This window comes from Notolepis coatsorum (assembly GCF_963971535.1).
Source record: "Notolepis coatsorum genome assembly, chromosome: 6".
NCBI lineage: Eukaryota > Metazoa > Chordata > Actinopteri > Aulopiformes > Paralepididae > Notolepis > Notolepis coatsorum.
The window spans coordinates 28,422,331-28,449,995 of NC_140170.1; the positions used below are offsets into that span (position 1 = coordinate 28,422,331).

Sequence of the window (27,665 nt, forward strand, 5' to 3'; positions counted from 1 at the left end):
GATAGATGGATAGATAGATAGATAGATAGATATCACCATTCTTTTATTCTTTATTTGCATCTTTCTTTCTCTTTCTCTCTCTCTCTGACTTGTCACTCTGTGTCTCTCAGATATCATAGATGTGACTTCAGGATCCCCCTGCTCATCAGAAAGGTGCTTAAGAAATGTATTTGATTTATTTGGCAGAAGAACTGAATAATACTAATATAATAATAAACTTTATTTGTAGAGAACCTTTCATAAAATAATTGCAGCTCAAAGTGCTTCACAGCAGCAACAAAGACTAAATTAGCACAAAGTGCAGACATATAAAACAAGCATGAAATAGATATGGATAAGGTAAGGCAAATCACATTAGGATCTAACATCCCAATAGATCTTCGTTTACGGTTTGATTCTATGGCAGTTTTAAAATAGACAGTAAAATGATGCAATAGAAAATAAAAAATCACAGTGTGGATGTAATGAGTCTAGGTGGCAAAACAGAGCAGTGCATCGCTCTTAACACTTTATAGAACATAGCAGTGCATTGCTCTTAACACTTTATAGAACAACAGAGCAGTGCATCGCTCTAACACTTTATAGAACAACAGAGCAGTGCATCACTCTTAACACTTTATAAACAACAGAGCAGTGCATCACTCTTAACACTTTATAGAACAGAGCAAGTGCATCACTCTTAACACTTTATAGAACAGAGCAGTGCATCACTCTTAACACGTTATAGAACAACAGAGCAGTGCATCACTCTTAACACTTTATAGAACAACAGAGCAGTGCATCACTCCTTAACACTTTATAGAACAACAGAGCAGTGCATCACTCTTAACACTTTATAGAACAACAGAGCAGTGCATCACTCTTAACACTTTATAGAACAGAGCAGTGCATCGCTCTTAACACTTTATAGAACAACAGAGCAGTGCATCACTCTTAACACTTTATAGAACAGAGCAGTGCATCGCTCTTAACACTTTATAGAACAACAGAGCAGTGCATCACTCTTAACACTTTATAGAACAACAGAGCAGTGCATCACTCTTAACACTTTATAGAACAGAGAGCAGTGCATCACTCTTAACACTTTATAGAACAACAGAGCAGTGCATCACTCTTAACACTTTATAGAACAACAGAGCAGTGCATCACTCTTAACACTTTATAGAACAACAGAGCAGTGCATCACTCTTAACACTTTATAGAACAACAGAGCAGTGCATCACTCTTAACACTTTATAGAACAACAGAGCAGTGCATCACTCTTAACACTTTATAGAACAACAGAGCAGTGCATCACTCTTAACACTTTATAGAACAACAGAGCAGTGCATCACTCTTAACACTTTATAGAACAACAGAGCAGTGCATCACTCTTAACACTTTATAGAACAACAGAGCAGTGCATCGCTCTTAACACTTTATAGAACAACAGAGCAGTGCATCGCTCTTAACACTTTATAGAACAACAGAGCAGTGCATCACTCTTAACACTTTATAGAACAACAGAGCAGTGCATCACTCTTAACACTTTATAGAACAGAGCAGTGCATCACTCTTAACACTTTATAGAACAACAGAGCAGTGCATCACTCTTAACACTTTATAGAACAACAGAGCAGTGCATCACTCTTAACACTTTATAGAACAACAGAGCAGTGCATCACTCTTAACACTTTATAGAACAACAGAGCAGTGCATCACTCTTAACACTTTATAGAACAACAGAGCAGTGCATCGCTCTTAACACTTTATAGAACAACAGAGCAGTGCATCACTCTTAACACTTTATAGAACAACAGAGCAGTGCATCACTCTTAACACTTTATAGAACAACAGAGCAGTGCATCGCTCTTAACACTTTATAGAACAACAGAGCAGTGCATCACTCTTAACACTTTATAGAACAACAGAGCAGTGCATCACTCTTAACACTTTATAGAACAACAGAGCAGTGCATCGCTCTTAACACTTTATAGAACAACAGAGCAGTGCATCACTCTTAACACTTTATAGAACAACAGAGCAGTGCATCGCTCTTAACACTTTATAGAACAACAGAGCAGTGCATCACTCTTAACACTTTATAGAACAACAGAGCAGTGCATCACTCTTAACACTTTATAGAACAACAGAGCAGTGCATCGCTCTTAACACTTTATAGAACAACAGAGCAGTGCATCACTCTTAACACTTTATAGAACAGAGCAGTGCATCACTCTTAACACTTTATAGAACAACAGAGCAGTGCATCACTCTTAACACTTTATAGAACAGAGCAGTGCATCGCTCTTAACACTTTATAGAACAACAGAGCAGTGCATCACTCTTAACACTTTATAGAACAACAGAGCAGTGCATCACTCTTAACACTTTATAGAACAACAGAGCAGTGCATCACTCTTAACACTTTATAGAACAACAGAGCAGTGCATCACTCTTAACACTTTATAGAACAACAGAGCAGTGCATCGCTCTTAACACTTTATAGAACAACAGAGCAGTGCATCACTCTTAACACTTTATAGAACAACAGAGCAGTGCATCACTCTTAACACTTTATAGAACAACAGAGCAGTGCATCACTCTTAACACTTTATAGAACAACAGAGCAGTGCATCACTCTTAACACTTTATAGAACAACAGAGCAGTGCATCACTCTTAACACTTTATAGAACAGAGCAGTGCATCACTCTTAACACTTTATAGAACAGAGCAGTGCATCGCTCTTAACACTTTATAGAACAACAGAGCAGTGCATCACTCTTAACACTTTATAGAACAACAGAGCAGTGCATCACTCTTAACACTTTATAGAACAGAGCAGTGCATCACTCTTAACACTTTATAGAACAGAGCAGTGCATCACTCTTAACACTTTATAGAACAACAGAGCAGTGCATCACTCTTAACACTTTATAGAACAGAGCAGTGCATCACTCTTAACACTTTATAGAACAACAGAGCAGTGCATCACTCTTAACACTTTATAGAACAGAGCAGTGCATCACTCTTAACACTTTATAGAACAACAGAGCAGTGCATCACTCTTAACACTTTATAGAACAGAGCAGTGCATCGCTCTTAACACTTTATAGAACAACAGAGCAGTGCATCACTCTTAACACTTTATAGAACAACAGAGCAGTGCATCACTCTTAACACTTTATAGAACAACAGAGCAGTGCATCACTCTTAACACTTTATAGAACAACAGAGCAGTGCATCACTCTTAACACTTTATAGAACAACAGAGCAGTGCATCACTCTTAACACTTTATAGAACAACAGAGCAGTGCATCACTCTTAACACTTTATAGAACAACAGAGCAGTGCATCACTCTTAACACTTTATAGAACAACAGAGCAGTGCATCACTCTTAACACTTTATAGAACAACAGAGCAGTGCATCGCTCTTAACACTTTATAGAACAACAGAGCAGTGCATCACTCTTAACACTTTATAGAACAACAGAGCAGTGCATCACTCTTAACACTTTATAGAACAGAGCAGTGCATCGCTCTTAACACTTTATAGAACAGAGCAGTGCATCACTCTTAACACTTTATAGAACAGAGCAGTGCATCACTCTTAACACTTTATAGAACAACAGAGCAGTGCATCACTCTTAACACTTTATAGAACAACAGAGCAGTGCATCACTCTTAACACTTTATAGAACAGAGCAGTGCATCACTCTTAACACTTTATAGAACAGAGCAGTGCATCACTCTTAACACTTTATAGAACAACAGAGCAGTGCATCACTCTTAACACTTTATAGAACAGAGCAGTGCATCACTCTTAACACTTTATAGAACAACAGAGCAGTGCATCACTCTTAACACTTTATAGAACAGAGCAGTGCATCACTCTTAACACTTTATAGAACAGAGCAGTGCATCACTCTTAACACTTTATAGAACAGAGCAGTGCATCACTCTTAACACTTTATAGAACAACAGAGCAGTGCATCACTCTTAACACTTTATAGAACAACAGAGCAGTGCATCACTCTTAACACTTTATAGAACAGAGCAGTGCATCACTCTTAACACTTTATAGAACAGAGCAGTGCATCACTCTTAACACTTTATAGAACAACAGAGCAGTGCATCACTCTTAACACTTTATAGAACAACAGAGCAGTGCATCACTTAACACTTTATAGAACAACAGAGCAGTGCATCACTCTTAACACTTTATAGAACAACAGAGCAGTGCATCACTCTTAACACTTTATAGAACAACAGAGCAGTGCATCACTCTTAACACTTTATAGAACAACAGAGCAGTGCATCACTCTTAACACTTTATAGAACAGAGCAGTGCATCACTCTTAACACTTTATAGAACAGAGCAGTGCATCACTCTTAACACTTTATAGAACAACAGAGCAGTGCATCACTCTTAACACTTTATAGAACAACAGAGCAGTGCATCACTCTTAACACTTTATAGAACAGAGCAGTGCATCACTCTTAACACTTTATAGAACAACAGAGCAGTGCATCACTCTTAACACTTTATAGAACAACAGAGCAGTGCATCACTCTTAACACTTTATAGAACAACAGAGCAGTGCATCACTCTTAACACTTTATAGAACAGAGCAGTGCATCACTCTTAACACTTTATAGAACAACAGAGCAGTGCATCACTCTTAACACTTTATAGAACAACAGAGCAGTGCATCACTCTTAACACTTTATAGAACAACAGAGCAGTGCATCACTCTTAACACTTTATAGAACAGAGCAGTGCATCACTCTTAACACTTTATAGAACAACAGAGCAGTGCATCACTCTTAACACTTTATAGAACAACAGAGCAGTGCATCGCTCTTAACACTTTATAGAACAACAGAGCAGTGCATCACTCTTAACACTTTATAGAACAACAGAGCAGTGCATCACTCTTAACACTTTATAGAACAACAGAGCAGTGCATCACTCTTAACACTTTATAGAACAACAGAGCAGTGCATCACTCTTAACACTTTATAGAACAGAGCAGTGCATCGCTCTTAACACTTTATAGAACAGAGCAGTGCATCACTCTTAACACTTTATAGAACAGAGCAGTGCATCACTCTTAACACTTTATAGAACAGAGCAGTGCATCACTCTTAACACTTTATAGAACAACAGAGCAGTGCATCACTCTTAACACTTTATAGAACAACAGAGCAGTGCATCACTCTTAACACTTTATAGAACAACAGAGCAGTGCATCACTCTTAACACTTTATAGAACAGAGCAGTGCATCGCTCTTAACACTTTATAGAACAACAGAGCAGTGCATCGCTCTTAACACTTTATAGAACAACAGAGCAGTGCATCACTCTTAACACTTTATAGAACAACAGAGCAGTGCATCACTCTTAACACTTTATAGAACAGAGCAGTGCATCGCTCTTAACACTTTATAGAACAACAGAGCAGTGCATCACTCTTAACCTCTTAAGCCCGATGGGACCGGTACCGGTCCCAATTCGATATATATATATTGTATTATAAAATATGCACACCCGAGCCACTAGTGCTTGCCAAAGTGCCGGTGGGCAAATCGGCAGAAAAAAACATTTGGTAGGTTGTTGAACATTTTTATTTGATTCTCTGTATGTTCCTTATTTATCATGTTTTCATCTTTCTTTCTGTTTGTCTGTCTGTCACTCTTTCTTTCTGTGTCTCTTTCTCTCTGTGTCTCTTTCTCTCTGTCTGTTTCTCTCTAAAAGGATGTGATTCTCAGGGAGAGGAGTGCATTCTAACCACCTACAGCAAGGTAGGAACTAAGTAATTCTACTCAGTCACAAGGTAGAAACTAAGTAATTCTACTCAGTCACAAGCTAAGGGGCGAATTCACAAAGGGATTGCGCAGCTTTTTCTGACGCTATGTCTCTGCAAATAGCTCTGAAACACAGTTTGCTATTCACAAATTCTCACACAGGGGGTGAAATGCGGTGGTACCGCACATGGCCAGCAGGTGCCAGTATTATACATTATCCCTTTAAGGTTTTAAAATGATCATTCCCTCTAATATTGTGAATCACATCGCAGTATCTGTCAACATAATCACAGTTACTTTATTATGAGCCGTGGAGCTGCATCACCTTCTCTGTTCGCTTCACAGTGGGATCACATCCAGGAGGTCCTGGGACACCCCACGGAGAAACCTGTGGTCCTGCACAGGTAATATATATACACATATATACATATATATATACATATATACACCCCACGGAGAAACCTGTGGTCCTGCACAGGTAATATATATACACATATATACATATATATATACATATATACACCCCACAGAGAAACCTGTGGTCCTGCACAGGTAATATATATACACATATATACATACATATATACACCCCACGGATAAACCTGTGGTCCTGCACAGGTAATATATATACACATATATACATACATATATACACCCCACGGATAAACCTGTGGTCCTGCACAGGTAATATATATACACATATATATATATACATATATACACCCCACGGAGAAACCTGTGGTCCTGCACAGGTAATATATATACACATATATACATACATATATATACACACAATCCTGGATTTAATCTAGATTAAAATGGCTCAAAAAAATAAGTCTGCCGAAGGCATTCAAAATATGTGTGTTCTACCCAAATAATGACCAGAAGTAAGTCCTTACTTTTTCTTTCCTCCTTACGTTTCTCAGGCCAGGTGGCCCATTACACCATGAGCCCATCTCCCGTTTCCAAAATGCATTACAGACTGTTTGAATAAGTTGTTTTGCTATGATAATTGGTAATGAAATATCTAAATAATGTTCAATAAGATGTACTTGTGTTTAATAAATTGTTTTATTCAGAAGTTAACACAAATAAATAATATTACCAGTACAGAACAGTACAGTATCTAGCACACTCTCAGGAGCAAAACAGAAAGAAGCATTTCAAACTTGAACTATGTGACATGGCTTGACTCAATCAGTCCAATCTCTATTTCTCCTTCTTCCACCAGTCACTCAGGCAGACCAGCTTGTTTTATGTAGCGGTGTCTACTTATAGTGCCTATAATATTTTTCCCGTTGGGTGCCAGACAGGGCCAAACCCTGCCAATGGGATCAAATTACCTTTTGAATTGGTTAATTAGGCATATAGCTCCGGCATAAGACTGTACCACATAAAGGTAGACAAATAATTTAATTAATAGTAGGCCTAGACTACTGAGCAAGCTAAATCATAGGTTAGTTTGCTCAAATTTAACAATCAATTACCTTTTCATAAATTCAAAAACCACTCAAGAGTCATGCTCAATTCAAAATCAAAATGTCCATGTATTGGATTCAATTCAAATCATAAGCCAACATTTCATAAAACAAACAATTCATTTTCAGTCCAGCATGTGTGTTAAACTCCCATAAACCAGTCAGGTCACTCAATTCAGTTCAGTCCGTGGGGCAGCGGTGGCCTAAAGGTTAGAGAAGCGGGTTTGTGACCGGAAGGTTGCCGGTTCGATCCCTGGGACCGGCAGGAATACCAACCTCTGAAGTGCCCTTGAGCAAGGCACTTAACCCCCAACTGCTCCAGTGGAGTTGCTCAGTGGACAACGGTGTCAGACTGTGGTTGTACTGGGCAGCTCCCAGGTGTGAATGGAACTGTGTGAATGTGAAGCAGGGCGTTCCTGAAAAAGAGCATCTGTGCTCAGAGAACCTACCCTGGGTAAATAAAGGTTAAAAATGGCGTCAATTATATTATCGCGCAATACTAGTCTCGCGTTAACGCAGCACGTTAACGGCCCAGCTCTAATATATACATATATATATATTAAGGCTGTCAAAGTTAACGCGGTATTAACGCGTTATCGCCCGATTCTATTAGCGCCACTATTTTAGCTCACGATTAACTTTTACAAAAAAAATAAATAAAAAATGTAACTAGACTTCACTCAGGTGTATTATTGATGCTCTCATTGATTCATTTGTTTCTGAAGTGTGTGTGTGTGTGTGTGTGTGTGTGTGTGTGTGTGTGAGATATATATATAGAGAGAGAGAGAGAGAGAGAGAGGGGGGTGAGAGAGATGAGGAAGGGGCAAGAGAGAAAGAGAGCTGGGAGAGTGTGTGTGTGAGAGAGAGAGGGGGGGTGTGTGTGATTACTCAGCCCTTGTGTGGGTGAATGTAACAAGTTCCAACAACGTTTTCTTTCCCCTATTATTTCATGCATACTTTATTCATTGTTTAAAATTATTATTTTCTTTTAAGTTATTTTGTGCATTACTCTGTTTTGAATTTGATGCAAATTTGCAAATTCTAGGAATTACTGCAGAAAACGATAAAACCATATTTATATTCTAGACAGTATTTTCGTATAAGAATCTATGAATGAAAAAGTATAACGTTCCTACATCCTGAACGATAGCTAATCGATGTTGAATGGGCCATAGTAATGTCAATTTAGCTATACAAACTCACCTTCACTGGATTAGAGACATACAGTACTTTATCAAACTAGAAAAGATAAGATGTCCTCTGAGAGGTTCTTCATCCATGTTCAAGAACACGTGGGGTTCATTCCTTGTACTTGTGGATGATGTACAGTTCCAGACTATTCCAGAATAGCAACCATCATGCTGCTTGCTGGTATTCATCTGTGTGAACGTTAATTCAACGTGATTTATTTGATATACCATATATACATTGGAGAAGCATATTTGGGTACTTGAACATGTGCTATATATTTGATATACTATTATTATATATAAATTATATACTTTTGAGACGACTGTCGTGCGACCATTTACTTTTGAATTATTTTTTTCTTCTGTTTAATGTTGTTATCTGTTCTATGTGGACAATGACAGTACAATAATGCATATATGCAGACATATACTTTGATTTGTATGTCCTCAAAAAAGTATAATAAACAAAAGTGAAGAAAAAAAAACATATACACACATATATACACATATATATATACACATATACACACATATATACACACATATATATATATACATATATATACACATATACACACATATATACACACATATATATATACACACATATATATACATATACACACATATATACACACATATACACACACATATATATATATATATATATATATATATATTAGAGCTGGGCCGTTAACAGTGTTAACGTGCTGCGTTAACGCTATACTAGTATCGCGCGTTAATATAATTAACGCATTAACCAAAAAAACATTCACACAGTTCCATTCACACCTGGGAGCTGCCCAGTACAACCACAGTTGACACCATTGGCCACTGAGCAACTCCACTGGAGCAGTTGATTCAAGCCATGTCACATAGTTCAAGTTTGAAATGATTCTTTCTGTTTTGCTCCTGAGAGTGTGCTAGATACTGTACTGTACTGGTAATATTATTTATTTGTGTTAACTTCTGAATAAAACAACTTATTAAACACAAGTACATCTTATTGAACATTATTTTGATATTTCATTACCAATTATCATAGCAAAACAGCTTTTTCAAACAGTCTGTAATGCATTTTGGAAACGGGAGATGGGCTCATGGTGTAACATAAGGAAACATAAGGAGGAAAGAAAAAGTAAGGACTTACTTCTGGTCATTATTTGGGTAGAACACACATATTTTGAATGCCTTCGGCATTTTTTTTTTTTTTTTTAGCCATTTTAATCTAGATTAAATCCAGGATTGCAGATAGATTAATCTAGATTAAAAAAATTAATCTATGCCCACCTCTAATATATATACACACATACACACATATATATACACACATATATATATATATATACACATACACATATATATACACACATATATACAGATATACACCCCATGGAGAAAGCTGTGGTCCTGCACAGGTAATATATATACATATATACTAGGGGTGTAACGGTATGTGTATTCGTCCAGCGACTTTACGGTATGGACTTATATATTAAATATATAGGTATTGTGCAGATGTTTATATATTAAATATATAGGTATTGTGCAGATGTTTATATATTAAATATATAGGTATTGTGCAGATGTTTATATATTAAATATATAGGTATTGTGCAGATGTTTATATATTAAATATATAGGTATTGTGCAGATGTTTATATATTAAATATATAGGTATTGTGCAGATGTTTATATATTAAATATATAGGTATTGTGCAGATGTTTATATATTAAATATATAGGTATTGTGCAGATGTTTATATATTAAATATATAGGTATTGTGCAGATGTTTATATATTAAATATATAGGTATTGTGCAGATGTTTATATATTAAATATATAGGTATTGTGCAGATGTTTATATATTAAATATATAGGTATTGTGCAGATGTTTATATATTAAATATATAGGTATTGTGCAGATGTTTATATATTAAATATATAGGTATTGTGCAGATGTTTATATATTAAATATATAGGTATTGTGCAGATGTTTATATATTAAATATATATAGGTATTGTGCAGATGTTTATATATTAAATATATATAGGTACACAGAGCAGCGAGTGAGGTCTGTGACATCATCAGTTGTGTGTTTTTTGATTGACAGGTCGTCGTCTGCGAACAACACCAACCCCTTCGGGTCCACGTTCTGCTTCGGCCTCCAGAGGATGATCTTTGAGGTCAGAACCAGACCCTGTCAGCTGTTCCTATTAACCCTTTCTCTGCCACGCATCCTTATACCATCCTCTGCCAGCTCTATTTGTCTATGGAGATGTTCCCCTTCTTTGCAGGGCTATAACTTTTTAAATTGTATTGCTAAATTGACATTACTATGGCCCATTCAACGTCAATTATCTATCGTTTAGGATGTAGCAACGTTATACTTTTTCATTCACATACTCATACTAAAATACGGTCTAAAGTATAAATATGTTTTTATCGTTTTCTGCAGAACGTGATTTATAGCCCTAAATGCATTATATTGATGATCAAATACAGTTTGATAGCGATCGGCGCCAGATAAAAAAATTCAAATGTACGTGCTTCTAGAAGTTACTACTTATCATCTGATGTTGACCGGATGGGGGGGGGGGGTCGTTTATAATTCCGTGGCCAACGTTAGATGATTCATCTAGTGTGGGTGATATGATCATCAGAGCAGTTTGTATCGAACACGGTAAAAATAAACGCTGAAACTTACCCCAGTCTCCTCGGGCCGTTGGGCGATGAGCGTGGAGCAAAAAGATTGCTATTATGGGATGTTGAAATATGCAATCCATCTCCAGGTTGTATAATAGTATATACGTCCAAATCATGTTGTTTATCGAGTTATTGGTAACGGATCGCTATCCATTGTGTCGAGCTCGAGTCCCGGGAGCTATAGCGAGTGGTCGGACCGAATTTGGATGAGCACCAGTTTCCGTTTCCGGTTTGCTGTTTCGGCGATCCGCCGATCGGCCACCAGATGGCGCTCTTGAACCGTTGGAAAGTTGAGAGGGGATCAACAGTAGATCTCAAGTCTCCGCAGGAGAAATATGATTGCCATCACAGATCTTTGAAATATTGATCTCAATGACGTGTTACGGCGTCATTGGCAGATTAAGCATGGCGGGGAATGACGTGTTACGGCGTCCTTGGCGATTAAAGGGTTAAAGCTGTTAGAACCAGCGGAGAACAGACTCCAGAACACACCCTGCTATATTGTGAAGAAACTCAGTGCACTAGGATTATATATCGTCTGTTTGATCTAATGAGATAACATTACAATACAAATATATATCGTCTGTTTGATCTAATGAGATAACATTACAAATATATATCGTCTGTTTGATCTAATGAGATAACATTACAAATATATATCGTCTGTTTGATCTAATGAGATAACATTACAATACAAATATATATCGTCTGTTTGATCTAATGAGATAACATTACAAATATATATCGTCTGTTTGATCTAATGAGATAACATTACAAATATATATCGGCTGTTTGATCTAATGAGATAACATTACAAATATATATCGTCTGTTTTATCTAATGAGATAACATTACAAATATATATCCTCTGTTTGATCTAATGAGATAACATTACACATATATATCGTCTGTTTTATCTAATGAGATAACATTACAAATATATATTGTCTGTTTTGTCTAATGAGATAACATTACAAATATATATCGTCTGTTTGATCTAATGAGATAACATTACAAATATATATCGTCTGTTTGATCTAATGAGATAACATTACAAATATATATATCTGTTTGATCTAATGAGATAACATTACAAATATATATCGTCTGTTTGATCTAATGAGATAACATTACAAATATATATCGTCTGTTTGATCTAATGAGATAACATTACAAATATATATCGTCTGTTTGATCTAATGAGGTAACATTACAAATATATATCGTCTGTTTGATCTAATGAGGTAACATTACAAATATATATATCTGTTTGATCTAATGAGGTAACATTACAAATATATATATCTGTTTGATCTAATGAGGTAACATTACAAATATATATATCTGTTTGATCTAATGAGATAACATTACAAATATATATATATCTGTTTGATCTAATGAGATAACATTACAAATATATATATATCTGTTTGATCTAATAAGGTCTATATTTGAATGTAATCTAATCTATATGAACTTGTTGAAAAGAACACACCAGGTTTCTCTCCTCTGTCTCGGCAGGTCATGCAGAACAACCACATCGCCTCGGTCACTCTGTACGGCTCCCGGGCTGGCCAGAACCGGTCCCAGTCCAGTCCCCACTGAGGCCAGAACCGGTCCCAGTCCAGTCCCCACTGAGGCCAGAACCGGTCCCAGTCCAGTCCCCACTGAGGCCAGCACCGGTCCCAGTCCAGTCCCCACTGAGGCCAGCACCGGTCCCAGTCCAGTCCCCACTGAGGCCAGCACCGGTCCCAGTCCAGTCCCCACTGAGGCCAGACCCGGTCCCAGTCCAGTCCCCACTGAGGCCAGACCCGGTCCCAGTCCAGTCCCCACTGAGGCCAGACCCGGTCCCAGTCCAGTCCCCACTGAGGCCAGACCCGGTCCCAGTCCAGTCCCCACTGAGGCCAGACCCGGCCCCAACAGAACCACAGAGAACCATGAACCCAACTTAACGCAGAACCCCAACCAACCGATGCCACCAGGCCAGAACTCCAAGACTCGCCAAACCCAATGGACACAAACGCACGTTTCTGGTGACATTATTCTACTGTTGAAGTGACCGGTCCTGACCCGCTGACCAGAGGCCCTTTCTCCAGTCCTGACCCGCTGACCAGAGGCCCTTTCTCCGGTCCTGACCCACTGACCAGAGGCCTTTTCTCCAGTCCTGACCCACTGACCAGAGGCCCTTTCTCCAGTCCTGACCCACTGACCAGAGGCCCTTTCTCCAGTCCTGACCCACTGACCAGAGGCCCTTTCTCCAGTCCTGACCCACTGACCAGAGGCCCTTTCTCCAGTCCTGACCCACTGACCAGAGGCCCTTTCTCCAGTCCTGACCCGCTGACCAGAGGCCCTTTCTCCAGTCCTGACCTGCTGACCAGAGGCCTTTTCTCCAGTCCTGACCCACTGACCAGAGGCCCTTTCTCCAGTCCTGACCCACTGACCAGAGGCCCTTTCTCCAGTCCTGACCCGCTGACCAGAGGCCATTTCTCCAGTCCTGACCCACTGACCAGAGGCCCTTTCTCCAGTCCTGACCCACTGACCAGAGGCCCTTTCTCCGGTCCTGACCCACTGACCAGAGGCCCTTTCTCCAGTCCTGACCCACTGACCAGAGGCCCTTTCTCCAGTCCTGACCCACTGACCAGAGGCCCTTTCTCCGGTCCTGACCCACTGACCAGAGGCCCTTTCTCCAGTCCTGACCCACTGACCAGAGGCCCTTTCTCCAGTCCTGACCCACTGACCAGAGGCCCTTTCTCCAGTCCTGACCCACTGACCAGAGGCCCTTTCTCCGGTCCTGACCCACTGACCAGAGGCCCTTTCTCCAGTCCTGACCCACTGACCAGAGGCCCTTTCTCCGGTCCTGACCCACTGACCAGAGGCCCTTTCTCCAGTCCTGACCCACTGACCAGAGGCCCTTTCTCCAGTCCTGACCTGCTGACCAGAGGCCCTTTCTCCAGTCCTGACCTGCTGACCACACGGAGGCCGGACACCTCTTCTTCTTCGTCTCTAGAACTAGTTGTGTTAGAAGTGTCGTCTGTAAATATGGAACACTGTCCTTAACATCAACATAATTCTACAGTTGCCGAGCAACGCCCCACGGAGCAGGTATCTGGAGCCAAGATGGCCGCCAAAGAACACCAGCACGGCCAAACTGTGGCTCCGCCCACTGAGCCAAAAAGGATCCGACCAGAACTGCAACAGAACCACACAGTGAAACCAGCTGGTCACCAAACTAGACCTGGTCCTAGTCTGATCAGAACCAGGACAGAGCTGTGAGCGATCCAGAACCCAGTCTGTATCTAAAGAGAACCCCCCCCCCCGGACCCAGAACTGACCCAATAACTTCGGTTTCAACAGAACCTTGCGTGAGCCCAACTAGAACAACTCTGTGAGACCAGAACCCAGCAGAACACATCTCTAGTGAGACCTGGTCCGAGACTCGATCTACATCCCACCTGACCCGGTCCCCAGAGGGACTTATGGACCCAGAACCTCTGAGCAGAATCATTCAGAGCGAAACCTTTTGGACCCAGAAGCTTTCTGACCAGAACGGAACAGAACTGCCCCCCCGACCCCCACTCCCCTCTTCACACAGTCATGCACGTGCACACACACACACACACACACACACACACACACACACACACACACACACACACACACACACACACACACACACACACACACACACACATTTTCATTTGCAGAACACTTGTTACCCTTGGCTGATTGCTAATGCTTTACATGCACAATCATAATGTCTGTGCAGTGCACACTAGTGGTCTGCAAGGGCCTTGAAATAAAGCCCGTGCCCAGCCCGAGCCCGTGAACTTCAGGCCCTGCCCGAAAATAAGCCCGACTGTAAATAATATTTACATTTGTTTTAAATATTCGAAACACGGTTTTATATGAACTTAATAAATAAACAAAAACGAAAATGTCCAATAGGTCTGCCTAAATAACGCATATCACGCTTAAAACTAAGAAGCATTTACATAGCCTGTTTCGCTCTTATTAGAATGCCGTCCCAGTGCTCGCTTATTAGACAGCCTCGTAAAACGTATTGAAGGCTATAGAATCTTCTTTGACACACACACACACACACACACGACACACACACGACACACACACACACACACGACACAATAGCCTACTCAGTCACTATACAAACAAACAGAAAACAGAAATCAGATTTCGAGCAGAGCAACATAATGAAAGCACAACAAAACAGGGCAGCAGCACCCAGCAAATAATAAACATCAGACTCACCTCTTCGCTGTTGACGTCAGCAACGCGTTGAACAACGTTAACAAAACTTCGCCAACCGGCTACATACATCCAAGAACAAATTAAAACGTTCGCCAACTGGCTATGTTCCAACACAACCTATGCCACTTCGGTCCGGTTCATTTGTTCATCAATCCACCTGAGGGTCATCACTGTTCTCCCTCGAGTTCTCCTCTGAGTTCTCCCTGCGCGCTGCGGTAATTACATCCAAATGTTTATCTGATGACAGCTTGCGCAAAAGAGAAAACGAATCTTAAGGAAAATGAAGGTTATCCTATAACCCTAGTTATATGAAAAAAGAAAAAAAAAGCGCAATAAATAAAAAAAATTAAAACGACGGTGCCCGGCCCGGCCGCGTGAATATTAAAGGCAACCAACTTGCAACTTGTGTTCAGCTTTTCGTTCAGCGTTTCTCTGATTGGCCACACGGCCAATCAATCAATCCACTAGCACGCGGCCTTGCGGCAAGAGAGACAAGAGAGACAAGAGAGTCGCGGCAGAGAGCCGCGCATGCGCATGAGGCTCCCCCAGGTCCTTGTGTTTGAGACAGCCATATTAGACACATAGCCATAATTTAAGATAATAGTTTCCACAGCTCCAGTTAACCTAATTTATACCGTAATGAATCATTAAAAAATATACCGTTAACTGGAATATGTTGTTTCTTTACACATATGTTGGATTATGTAATTGGGTTGTCATGACAAAACAATAAAAATCGCTACTTTACATCAGGGTGAACGTTGTTACACTGCCACCACCCACTTCAATGACAGAGCTCTCATATTTGCGAATACATAAACTATATCTTAAATTATGGCTATGTGTCTAGTCTAGTCTAGTATATATATAGTCGTAACAGTGTTTATTATTGCGAGTCCTAACAGTGTTTATTATTTCATAACTGTATGGGCTTTGTTTATACATGTACAGTGACGAGTGAATCTACCGTTGGTTGTTAAAAACGCGAAACATAATAATCAGTCAGCAGCGCTCCACGCTCCACTGCTACCACAGCCCAACACAAGTGCGTTGGAACAGCAGCCCAACACTACAGAAGTTGGTTGCCCGCGCTGCCGCGCTTGCTCTTTGGATTTCATTTGGGACGTGGGACGGCTGCGCTTGCCTGCGCGTGGGGGCGGGGGGGCGCGGCCAATCAGAGAAAAGCCGAACACAAGTTGGTTGCCTTTAATATTCACGCGGCCCGGCCGAGCCCGAATTATTTATTTTAAAATAAAGCCCTACCCAGCCCGAACCCGTCGGGTCGGGTAGGGCCCCGTCGGGCTTGGGCAGGGTTGCAGTGCACTAGTGCACACACACACACACACACACATACACACGCGTACGCACACACACGCAGGCACACACACGTACACACACGCGCTTACATACATTAGCATCTGCATGCGTGCTGCACTTGTTTTTAAATTAACATTTTTATATGGAGTTCTTGATGGGAATATGATCACACACACACCAGACACACATACACAGACATGCATGGACACACACACACACACACACAGCATGCACACACACAGTTGCATGGCAGATGTTTTTAATGAGAAGATGAGTTATAATAATACGATCAAAGTGACTCATTCTGTTTGTTAGAGGTCTGTACTGCATGCTCTCTGTCTCTCTCTGTCTCTCTTCTCTCCATCTTTCTCTATCCTCTCTGTCTCTCTCTCTCTGTCTCTCTCCTCTCTCCATCTTTCTCTATCCTCTCTGTCTCTCTCTCTCACTAATGTGTTTGACTGCTTGTGTTCTTTGCTTTATCAGAGACTGTTCTTAGAAACCTGTGTTTCCTCAAGCTTTGAACATGGTATTGGAGGGGGAGGTTCCTTTTCCTGTATACTCCAGTCCCCGCACCTTTATAGTCCCGTCCCCTTTCACACTCCACACCCCCTCTATACTCCGCCCCCTTTGCTATGATCGTGGCTAGAAGGTATCTGCATTTTGTTGGTTTTCACCTTTAAAGTTGTTTATAAACCTAAACCTTAACCTCACTGTTTATAAACCCAACCCTTACCTTAACCTCACTGTTTATAAACCTAACCCTTACCTCACTGGAGACATCACGCCCCACTTTAACCCATTGAAACCGGGAAACACATTTGTGTGTATGCAGGCTATATAATGCATTATTAGCAGGCGTTTTAGGTCTAAATGGGTTAACCTAAGACTTGATGAAAATGTTTTATAGTTAAGTTATAATGCATTTCAATGAAATGTGGATACCTTAAGCCATGACCGTTAGCTAGTTGTAGAGACACCTGGGAACAAACCATAGTGAGCCATCAGCTAGCAATAGTATTGATAATAACAACACAGCTAGCTACAGGCTTGATAATAACAACACAGCTAGCTATAGTATTGATAATAACAACACAGCTAGCTACAGGCTTGATAATAACAACACAGCTAGCTATAGTATTGATAATAACAACACAGCTAGCTACAGGCTTGATAATAACAACACAGCTAGCTACAGGATTGATAATAACAACACAGCTAGCTATAGTATTGATAATAACAACACAGCTAGCTACAGGATTGATAATAACAACACAGCTAGCTACAGGCTTGATAATAACACAGCTAGCTACAGGATTGATAATAACAACACAGCTAGCTACAGGATTGATAATAACACAGCTAGCTATAGTATTGATAATAACAACACAGCTAGCTATGGGACTGATAATAACAACACAGCTAGCTATAGGATTGATAATAACAACACAGCTAGCTACAGGATTGATAATAACAACACAGCTAGCTATAGGATTGATAATAACAACACAGCTAGCTATGGGACTGATAATAACAACACAGCTAGCTATAGGACTGATAATAACAACACAGCTAGTTATAGGATTGATAATAACAACACAGCTAGCTATAGGACTGATAATAACAACACAGCTAACTACAGGCTTGATAATAACAACACAGCTAACTACAGGCTTGATAATAACAACACAGCTAGCTACAGGCTTGATAATAACAACACAGCTAGCAACAGGCTTGATAATAACAACACAGCTAGTTATAGGATTGATAATAACAACACAGCTAGCTATGGGACTGATAATAACAACACAGCTAACTATAGGACTGATAATAACAACACAGCTAGTTATAGGACTGATAACAACAACACAGCTAGTTATGGGACTGATAATAACAACACAGCTAGCTATGGGACTGATAATAACAACACAGCTAGCTACAGGCTTGATAATAACAACACAGCTAGCTACAGGCTTGATAATAACAACACAGCTAGCAACAGGCTTGATAATAACAACACAGCTAGTTATAGGATTGATAATAACAACACAGCTAGCTATGGGACTGATAATAACAACACAGCTAGTTATAGGACTGATAATAACAACACAGCTAGCTATGGGACTGATAATAACAACACAGCTAACTATAGGACTGATAATAACAACACAGCTAGCTACAGGATTGATAATAACAACACAGCTAGCTACAGGACTGATAATAACAACACAGCTAGCTACAGGACTGATAATAACAACACAGCTAGCTACAGGACTGATAATAACAACACAGCTAGCTATGGGACTGATAATAACAACACAGCTAGCTATGGGACTGATAATAACAACACAGCTAGCTAACTGTCTCTTTGTCTCTGATATTCTGATGTCTTCATCTGTTATTCCATCACTGTGCTTCTGCTTCAGATGCCAAATATTGTTAGATTGTAGCCAAAGACATCGTTTCAGGATGATTTCGGTTTTGTTCTTGTCTGTTGTGTGTCTCTCTTTATGAGGTAGTGTCTAGATCACATAGTCCGGAAGGACATTTCCATGGGAATAGTCACGTTTTGACCCAGCTGAAAAGCTGTAACTCATTATACTTTTCATCTAAAAAGGTGTTTATTATTATTGTCCTTCCTTGATGTAGTATTTAGACACAACCTTTTAGGGCTTTTATCTGCGGCGTCTTGTATCTCTGAAGCTTTCCACCAGGGATGCAGAATGACTTGTATCTCTGAAGCTTTCTACCAGGGATGCAGAATGACTTGTATCTCTGAAGCTTTCCACCAGGGATGCAGAATGAGTTGTATCTCTGAAGCTTTCCACCAGGGATGCAGAATTACTTGTATCTCTGAAGCTTTCCACCAGGGATGCAGAATGACTTGTATCTCTGAAGCTTTCCACCAGGGATGCAGAATGACTTGTATCTCTGAAGCTTTCCACCAGGGATGCAGAATGACTCCAGTAACAGCCCTGTGTTGTTGTCAAAACTCTCTCTGATATTTAATAACTCCCTGCAGCGTCTTCATCGTCTGTGGACTCCAGTCCCTCATCCAATCAGCTCTGTGTTGTGGTGGAGTCTCATCCAATCAGCTCTGTGTTGTGGTGGAGTCTCATCCAATCAGCTCTGTGTTGTGGTGGAGTCTCATCCAATCAGCTCTGTGTTGTGGTGGAGTCTCATCCAATCAGCTCTGTGTTGTGGTGGAGTCTCATCCAATCAGCTCTGTGTTGTGGTGGAGTCTCATCCAATCAGCTCTGTGTTGTGGTGGAGTCTCATCCAATCAGCTCTGTGTTGTGGTGGAGTCTCATCCAATCAGCTCTGTGTTGTGGTGGAGTCTCATCCAATCAGCTCTGTGTTGTGGTGGAGTCTCCAAATCTCAGATCCCAAGTCCTCCGTCTCTTGAGTCGCTAGTTCCTAAAGTAATTAGTGCCAGAAGAAAATTTAAATAAAAAAGCATGTAATTGCATTTGTACATATAAAAATTACACCTGTTATATTTGTTATGGAGACTCTCCCCCCCCCCCCCCCCCCCCTCTCTCTCGCTCTCTCGCTCGCAAACCAGCACTTGCAATGCCAGCTTCATAAGGTACCAATGTCACAATGAGTGAATTAAATGTAGTGACCCAGGATCAGACCAGGATCCGCTGGTTTGGGACACGGACATCATGTGCTAAAAATGACACATTTTAGTTTGAAGTCCCAAGTCTACATTCAAGTCTGAATCAAGTCACAAGTCCTCAAAATTGGGACTTGAGTCCAAGTCCTTGACCTCTGATTCAGCTTCAGTTTGTCTCCATTCATTATCCTTCTCCATGATCTTCTGAATCTGTTCAATACATACAGTTTAATAAACATGTCTGTTGGTTCATTTGAAGCCATATTCTTGTGTTGTGTTGCTTCTTAATAAATGGCTCTTAACCTTTGTTCTGCCTTCTCTCAGTGGGACAATGACTGGGCTGTCGATTTAGAATGATACAAAGTTATGGTATACTTATGATGATGTAGCTATAAACATTAGACCTGGCCTATCTTCTACATTTTATAATAATGTATATAAACATTAGACCTGGCCTATCTTCTACATTTTATAATAATGTATATAAACATTAGACCTGGCCTATCATCTACATTTTATAATAATGTATATAAACATTAGACCTGGCCTATCATCTACATTTTATAATAATGTATATAAACATTAGACCTGGCCTATCGTTTACATTTTATAATAATGTATATAAACATTAGACCTGGCCTATCTTCTACATGTTATTGTATCTAAATGTATTAACCTCGTCTTATTACATGGCGTTTTAACATTCGCCGAAATGCTTGATTGTGATTGGTCAATAGCGCTCGGTTGCCCATAGCAGCGGTCCGTTATTTCTCGATAACGGACCGCTGCCAGGGGCAACCGAGCAATAATGACCGCTGTTCGCAGCTGGAGCAATCAAGCCCACTGACACACACTGCATCAGTGCAATCAGACACACCTGCCGGCGATAATAATAACTTTATTTGGGCTGACAGTGGAGCCACAGAACAACTGCGTCTGCATTTGATCTCGTCTTGTCGATGGTGTAAAATGAATTAGGTATATTGTTAGTAAGTTAGCCATGTAATAAGCGGGATAATGTATAGCTACGAGGTCATTGTCGCAAAATAATTGACCTTCACTGACGTTTAAAACACCTCGGCGAGGCGGCTCGGTGTTCTAAACTCTGTGTCGGTCAATTATTTTGCGACAATGACCTCGTAGCTATACATTATCCCTTACATAATTACCTTGAGTGATGGTGTCATGATTCTTCTTCTGAAAAAAAGATGTTGCTTTTGAGTTTTTTTTTTTTAAATGTATTATTTCTTTTTAATTCCATTCAGCACCATTGAATTGTGATGACAGGTCTTTATTCAGCACCATTGAATTGTGATGACAGAGGTTTTTATTCAGCACCATTGAATTGTGATGACAGAGGTCTTTATTCAGCACCATTGAATTGTGATGACAGAGGTTTTATCTGCAGCTTTAAGTGACAGTAGCCATGGTTATATCATCTGACAGGACTGTTGTGTCTGTGGAAATTACAGCCCATCATTTACAGATCTGCTGTGGTAGATGTGGTACTCGTAACATACAAAGTGTGTGTGTCTGTGCGTGAGTGTGTGTGCGTGACTCAGATGGAGCTGCTAAGTGTTTCCATCAGGGTCTCTGGGAACAGAACAATTCCTCCTGCAGTGTAACAGCATAATAACTCCCCCAAGGCACTTCCTGTCCAGGACACAGCTGGCTCTGTTCCAGGGGGTGTGTGTGTGTCTCTCTCGCTCGCTCTCTCTCTCTGTCTGTATCCCTCTCTCTCTCTCTCTCTCTCTCCTGGTCACAGAGACACGCTTCAAACGGAAGACATGAGGGAACGTCTCATTTCCACTCCAGTCTCTGACTTCCTTTCAAGTCCAGAGCAGTAGTTATTTTCTGCAGTAACTGTATGTCACTGTCAATATCTATCTATCTATCTATCTATCTATCTATCTATCTATCTATCTATCTATCTATCTATCTATCTATCTATCTATCTGTCTGTCTGTCTGTCTGTCTGTCTGTCTGTCTGTCTACCTACACTAAACAAAAATATAAACACTTTGTTTTGAAATTGAACGTTTGTGGCTGTGTGATAAAACTGCACATTCTAGAGTAGCCTTTTATTGTGACCGGCCTAAGGCACACTGTGCAATACTCACGTTGTCTAATCAGCATCTTGGTATGCCACACCTGTCAGGTGGGTGGATTATCTCGGCAAAGGAGAAGTGCTCACTAACACAGATTTAAACTAGTTTGTGAAAGAAATTGTGAGAGAAATAGGCATTTTGTGTACATAGAAAAAGTCTTAGATCTTTGATTTCAACTCAAAGATCAACTTGACAAAAACGTTGACAGATGTGGAGCCCAGACCACAAGGACCGCGGCCTCGGCCGCACAGAGACCCATTGTGTCGGTGGAGACGTGCATGTAGTGTGCGCGTGATTCTACCAGGGCACTATAGATCCCAGGTTCTCAATGTGGGGCCCAGGGACCCTCAGGAGGCCTGCAGGGTGTCAGGGGGTCCTAGTGGACCAGGAGGAGGGTGTCAGGGGGTCCTAGTAGACCAGGAGGAGGGTGTCAGGGGGTCCTAGTAGACCAGGAGGGTGTCAGGGGGTCCTAGTAGACCAGGAGGGTGTCAGGGGGTCCTAGTAGACCAGGAGGAGGGTGTCAGGGGGTCCTAGTAGACCAGGAGGGTGTCAGGGGGTCCTAGTAGACCAGGAGGAGGGTGTCAGGGGGTCCTAGTAGACCAGGAGGAGGGTGTCAGGGGGTCCTAGTAGACCAGGAGGGGGGTGTCAGGGGGTCCTAGTAGACCAGGAGGAGGGTGTCAGGGGGTCCTAGTAGACCAGGAGGGTGTCAGGGGGTCCTAGTAGACCAGGAGGGTGTCAGGGGGTCCTAGTAGACCAGGAGGGGGGTGTCAGGGGGTCCTAGTAGACCAGGAGGAGGGTGTCAGGGGGTCCTAGTAGACCAGGAGGGGGGTGTCAGGGGGTCCTAGTAGACCAGGAGCAGGGGGTCCTAGTAGACCAGGAGGAGGGTGTCAGGGGGTCCTAGTAGACCAGGAGGAGGGTGTCAGGGGGTCCTAGTAGACCAGGAGGAGGGTGTCAGGGGGTCCTAGTAGACCAGGAGGGTGTCAGGGGGTCCTAGTAGACCAGGAGGGGGGTGTCAGGGGGTCCTAGTAGACCAGGAGGGGGGTGTCAGGGTGTCCTAGTAGACCAGGAGGGTGTCAGGGGGTCCTAGTAGACCAGGAGGGTGTCAGGGGGTCCTAGTAGACCAGGAGGGTGTCAGGGGGTCCTAGTAGACCAGGAGGGTGTCAGGGGGTCCTAGTAGACCAGGAGGGTGTCAGGGGGTCCTAGTAGACCAGGAGGAGGGTGTCAGGGGGTCCTAGTAGACCAGGAGAAGGGTGTCAGGGGGTCCTAGTAGACCAGGAGGGTGTCAGGGGGTCCTAGTAGACCAGGAGGGTGTCAGGGGGTCCTAGTAGACCAGGAGGAGGGTGTCAGGGGGTCCTAGTAGACCAGGAGGGTGTCAGGGGGTCCTAGTAGACCAGGAGGGTGTCAGGGGGTCCTAGTAGACCAGGAGGAGGGTGTCAGGGGGTCCTAGTAGACCAGGAGGGGGGTGTCAGGGGGTCCTAGTAGACCAGGAGGAGGGTGTCAGGGGGTCCTAGTAGACCAGGAGGGTGTCAGGGGGTCCTAGTAGACCAGGAGGGTGTCAGGGGGTCCTAGTAGACCAGGAGGAGGGTGTCAGGGGGTCCTAGTAGACCAGGAGGGTGTCAGGGGGTCCTAGTAGACCAGGAGGGTGTCAGGGGGTCCTAGTAGACCAGGAGGGTGTCAGGGGGTCCTAGTAGACCAGGAGGAGGGTGTCAGGGGGTCCTAGTAGACCAGGAGGGTGTCAGGGGGTCCTAGTAGACCAGGAGGAGGGTGTCAGGGGGTCCTAGTAGACCAGGAGGGTGTCAGGGGGTCCTAGTAGACCAGGAGGAGGGTGTCAGGGGGTCCTAGTAGACCAGGAGGGTGTCAGGGGGTCCTAGTAGACCAGGAGGGTGTCAGGGGGTCCTAGTAGACCAGGAGGGTGTCAGGGGGTCCTAGTAGACCAGGAGGGTGTCAGGGGGTCCTAGTAGACCAGGAGGAGGGTGTCAGGGGGTCCTAGTAGACCAGGAGGGTGTCAGGGGGTCCTAGTAGACCAGGAGGAGGGTGTCAGGGGGTCCTAGTAGACCAGGAGGGTGTCAGGGGGTCCTAGTAGACCAGGAGGGGGGTGTCAGGGGGTCCTAGTAGACCAGGAGGGGGGTGTCAGGGGGTCCTAGTAGACCAGGAGGGTGTCAGGGGGTCCTAGTAGACCAGGAAGGTGTCAGGGGGTCCTAGTAGACCAGGAGGGTGTCAGGGGGTCCTAGTAGACCAGGAGGGTGTCAGGGGGTCCTAGTAGACCAGGAGGAGGGTGTCAGGGGGTCCTAGTAGACCAGGAGGAGGGTGTCAGGGGGTCCTAGTAGACCAGGAGGGGGGTGTCAGGGGGTCCTAGTAGACCAGGAGGAGGGTGTCAGGGGGTCCTAGTAGACCAGGAGGGGGGTGTCAGGGGGTCCTAGTAGACCAGGAGGGGGGTGTCAGGGGGTCCTAGTAGACCAGGAGGAGGGTGTCAGGGGGTCCTAGTAGACCAGGAGGAGGGTGTCAGGGGGTCCTAGTAGACCAGGAGGGTGTCAGGGGGTCCTAGTAGACCAGGAGGAGGGTGTCAGGGGGTCCTAGTAGACCAGGAGGAGGGTGTCAGGGGGTCCTAGTAGACCAGGAGGGTGTCAGGAAGTCCTAGTAGACCAGGAGGAGGGTGTCAGGGGGTCCTAGTAGACCAGGAGGGTGTCAGGGGGTCCTAGTAGACCAGGAGGAGGCTGTCAGGGGGTCCTAGTAGACCAGGAGGGTGTCAGGGGGTCCTAGTAGACCAGGAGGAGGGTGTCAGGGGGTCCTAGTAGACCAGGAGGAGGGTGTCAGGGGGTCCTAGTAGACCAGGAGGGTGTCAGGGGGTCCTAGTAGACCAGGAGGGGGGTGTCAGGGGGTCCTAGTAGACCAGGAGGAGGGTGTCAGGGGGTCCTAGTAGACCAGGAGGAGGGTGTCAGGGGGTCCTAGTAGACCAGGAGGAGGGTGTCAGGGGGTCCTAGTAGACCAGGAGGTGTCAGGGGGTCCTAGTAGACCAGGAGGAGGGTGTCAGGGGGTCCTAGTAGACCAGGAGGAGGGTGTCAGGGGGTCCTAGTAGACCAGGAGGAGGGTGTCAGGGGGTCCTAGTAGACCAGGAGGGGGGTGTCAGGGGGTCCTAGTAGACCAGGAGGGTGTCAGGGGGTCCTAGTAGACCAGGAGGGTGTCAGGGGGTCCTAGTAGACCAGGAGGAGGGTGTCAGGGGGTCCTAGTAGACCAGGAGGAGGGTGTCAGGGGGTCCTAGTAGACCAGGAGGGTGTCAGGGGGTCCTAGTAGACCAGGAGGAGGGTGTCAGGGGGTCCTAGTAGACCAGGAGGGTGTCAGGGGGTCCTAGTAGACCAGGAGGCCTGCAGGGTGTCTCCATGACATCACTACACCAGAGCTCTCTCCATGACATCACTACACCAGAGCTCTCCATGACATCACTACACCATAACATCTCCATAACATCACTACACCAGAGCTCTCTCCATGACATCACTACACCAGAGCTCTCCATGACATCACTACACCAGAGCTCTCCATGACATCACTACACCATAACATCTCCATAACATCACTACACCAGAGCTCTCTCCATGACATCACTACACCAGAGCTCCCATAACATCACTACACCAGAGCTCTCATAACATCACTACACCAGAGCTCTCTCCATGACATCACTACACCAGAGCTCTCCATGACATCACTACACCAGAGCTCTCCATGACATCACTACACCAGAGCTCTCTCCATGACATCACTACACCAGAGCTCTCCATGACATCACTACACCAGAGCTCTCCATGACATCACTACACCAGAACTCTCCATGACATCACTACACCAGAGCTCTCCATGACATCACTACACCAGAGCTCTCCATGACATCACTACACCAGAGCTCTCATAACATCACTACACCAGAGCTCTCCATAACATCACTACACCAGAGCTCTCCATGACATCACTACACCAGAGCTCTCCATGACATCACTACACCAGAGCTCTCCATGACATCACTACACCAGAGCTCTCATAACATCACTACACCAGAGCTCTCATAACATCACTACACCAGAGCTCTCCATGACATCACTACACCAGAGCTCTCTATAACATCACTACACCAGAGCTCTCATAACATCACTACACCAGAGCTCTCCATGACATCACTACACCAGAGCTCTCATAACATCACTACACCAGAGCTCTCTCTATAACATCACTACACCAGAGCTCTCCATGACATCACTACACCAGAGCTCCATAACATCACTACACCAGAGCTCTCCATGACATCACTACACCAGAGCTCTCCATGACATCACTACACCAGAGCTCTCCATAACATCACTACAACAGAGCTCTCCATAACATCACTACACCAGAGCTCTCTCCATAACATCACTACACCAGAGCTCTCTATAACATCACTACACCAGAGCTCTCCATGACATCACTACAACAGAGCTCTCCATAACATCACTACACCAGAGCTCTCTCCATAACATCACTACACCAGAGCTCTCTATAACATCACTACACCAGAGCTCTCCATAACATCACTACACCAGAGCTCTCATAACATCACTACACCAGAGCTCTCCATAACATCACTACACCAGAGCTCTCATAACATCACTACACCAGAGCTCTCATAACATCACTACACCAGAGCTCTCCATGACATCACTACACCAGAGCTCTCCATGACATCACTACACCAGAGCTCTCCATGACATCACTACACCAGAGCTCTCATAACATCACTACACCAGAGCTCTCCATGACATCACTACACCAGAGCTCTCCATAACATCACTACACCAGAGCTCTCCATGACATCACTACACCAGAGCTCTCATAACATCACTACACCAGAGCTCTCCATGACATCACTACACCAGAGCTCTCATAACATCACTACACCAGAGCTCTCATGACATCACTACACCAGAGCTCTCCATGACATCACTACACCAGAGCTCTCATAACATCACTACACCAGAGCTCTCATAACATCACTACACCAGAGCTCTCCATGACATCACTACACCAGAGCTCTCATAACATCACTACACCAGAGCTCTCCATGACATCACTACACCAGAGCTCTCCATGACATCACTACACCAGAGCTCTCCATGACATCACTACACCAGAGCTCTCCATAACATCACTACACCAGAGCTC

The 27,665-nt window shown here is 43.3% G+C and overlaps 1 protein-coding gene across 1 annotated transcript in view; it reads left to right on the top strand.

Moving 5' to 3' along the window:
- The window catches only part of phaf1 (phagosome assembly factor 1), a 35,667-nt gene extending 22,289 nt beyond the window's left edge, over nucleotides 1-13,378 (top strand). The window contains exons 9-12 of the mRNA XM_084315504.1: nucleotides 5,740-5,786; nucleotides 6,135-6,193; nucleotides 10,573-10,645; nucleotides 12,687-13,378. Coding sequence (XP_084171630.1) covers nucleotides 5,740-5,786; nucleotides 6,135-6,193; nucleotides 10,573-10,645; nucleotides 12,687-12,770 — 263 coding nt within the window. The 3' untranslated portion in view covers nucleotides 12,771-13,378. The remainder of the gene's footprint in view (nucleotides 1-5,739; nucleotides 5,787-6,134; nucleotides 6,194-10,572; nucleotides 10,646-12,686) is intronic.
- The last annotated feature ends 14,287 nt before the right edge of the window (nucleotides 13,379-27,665 follow it).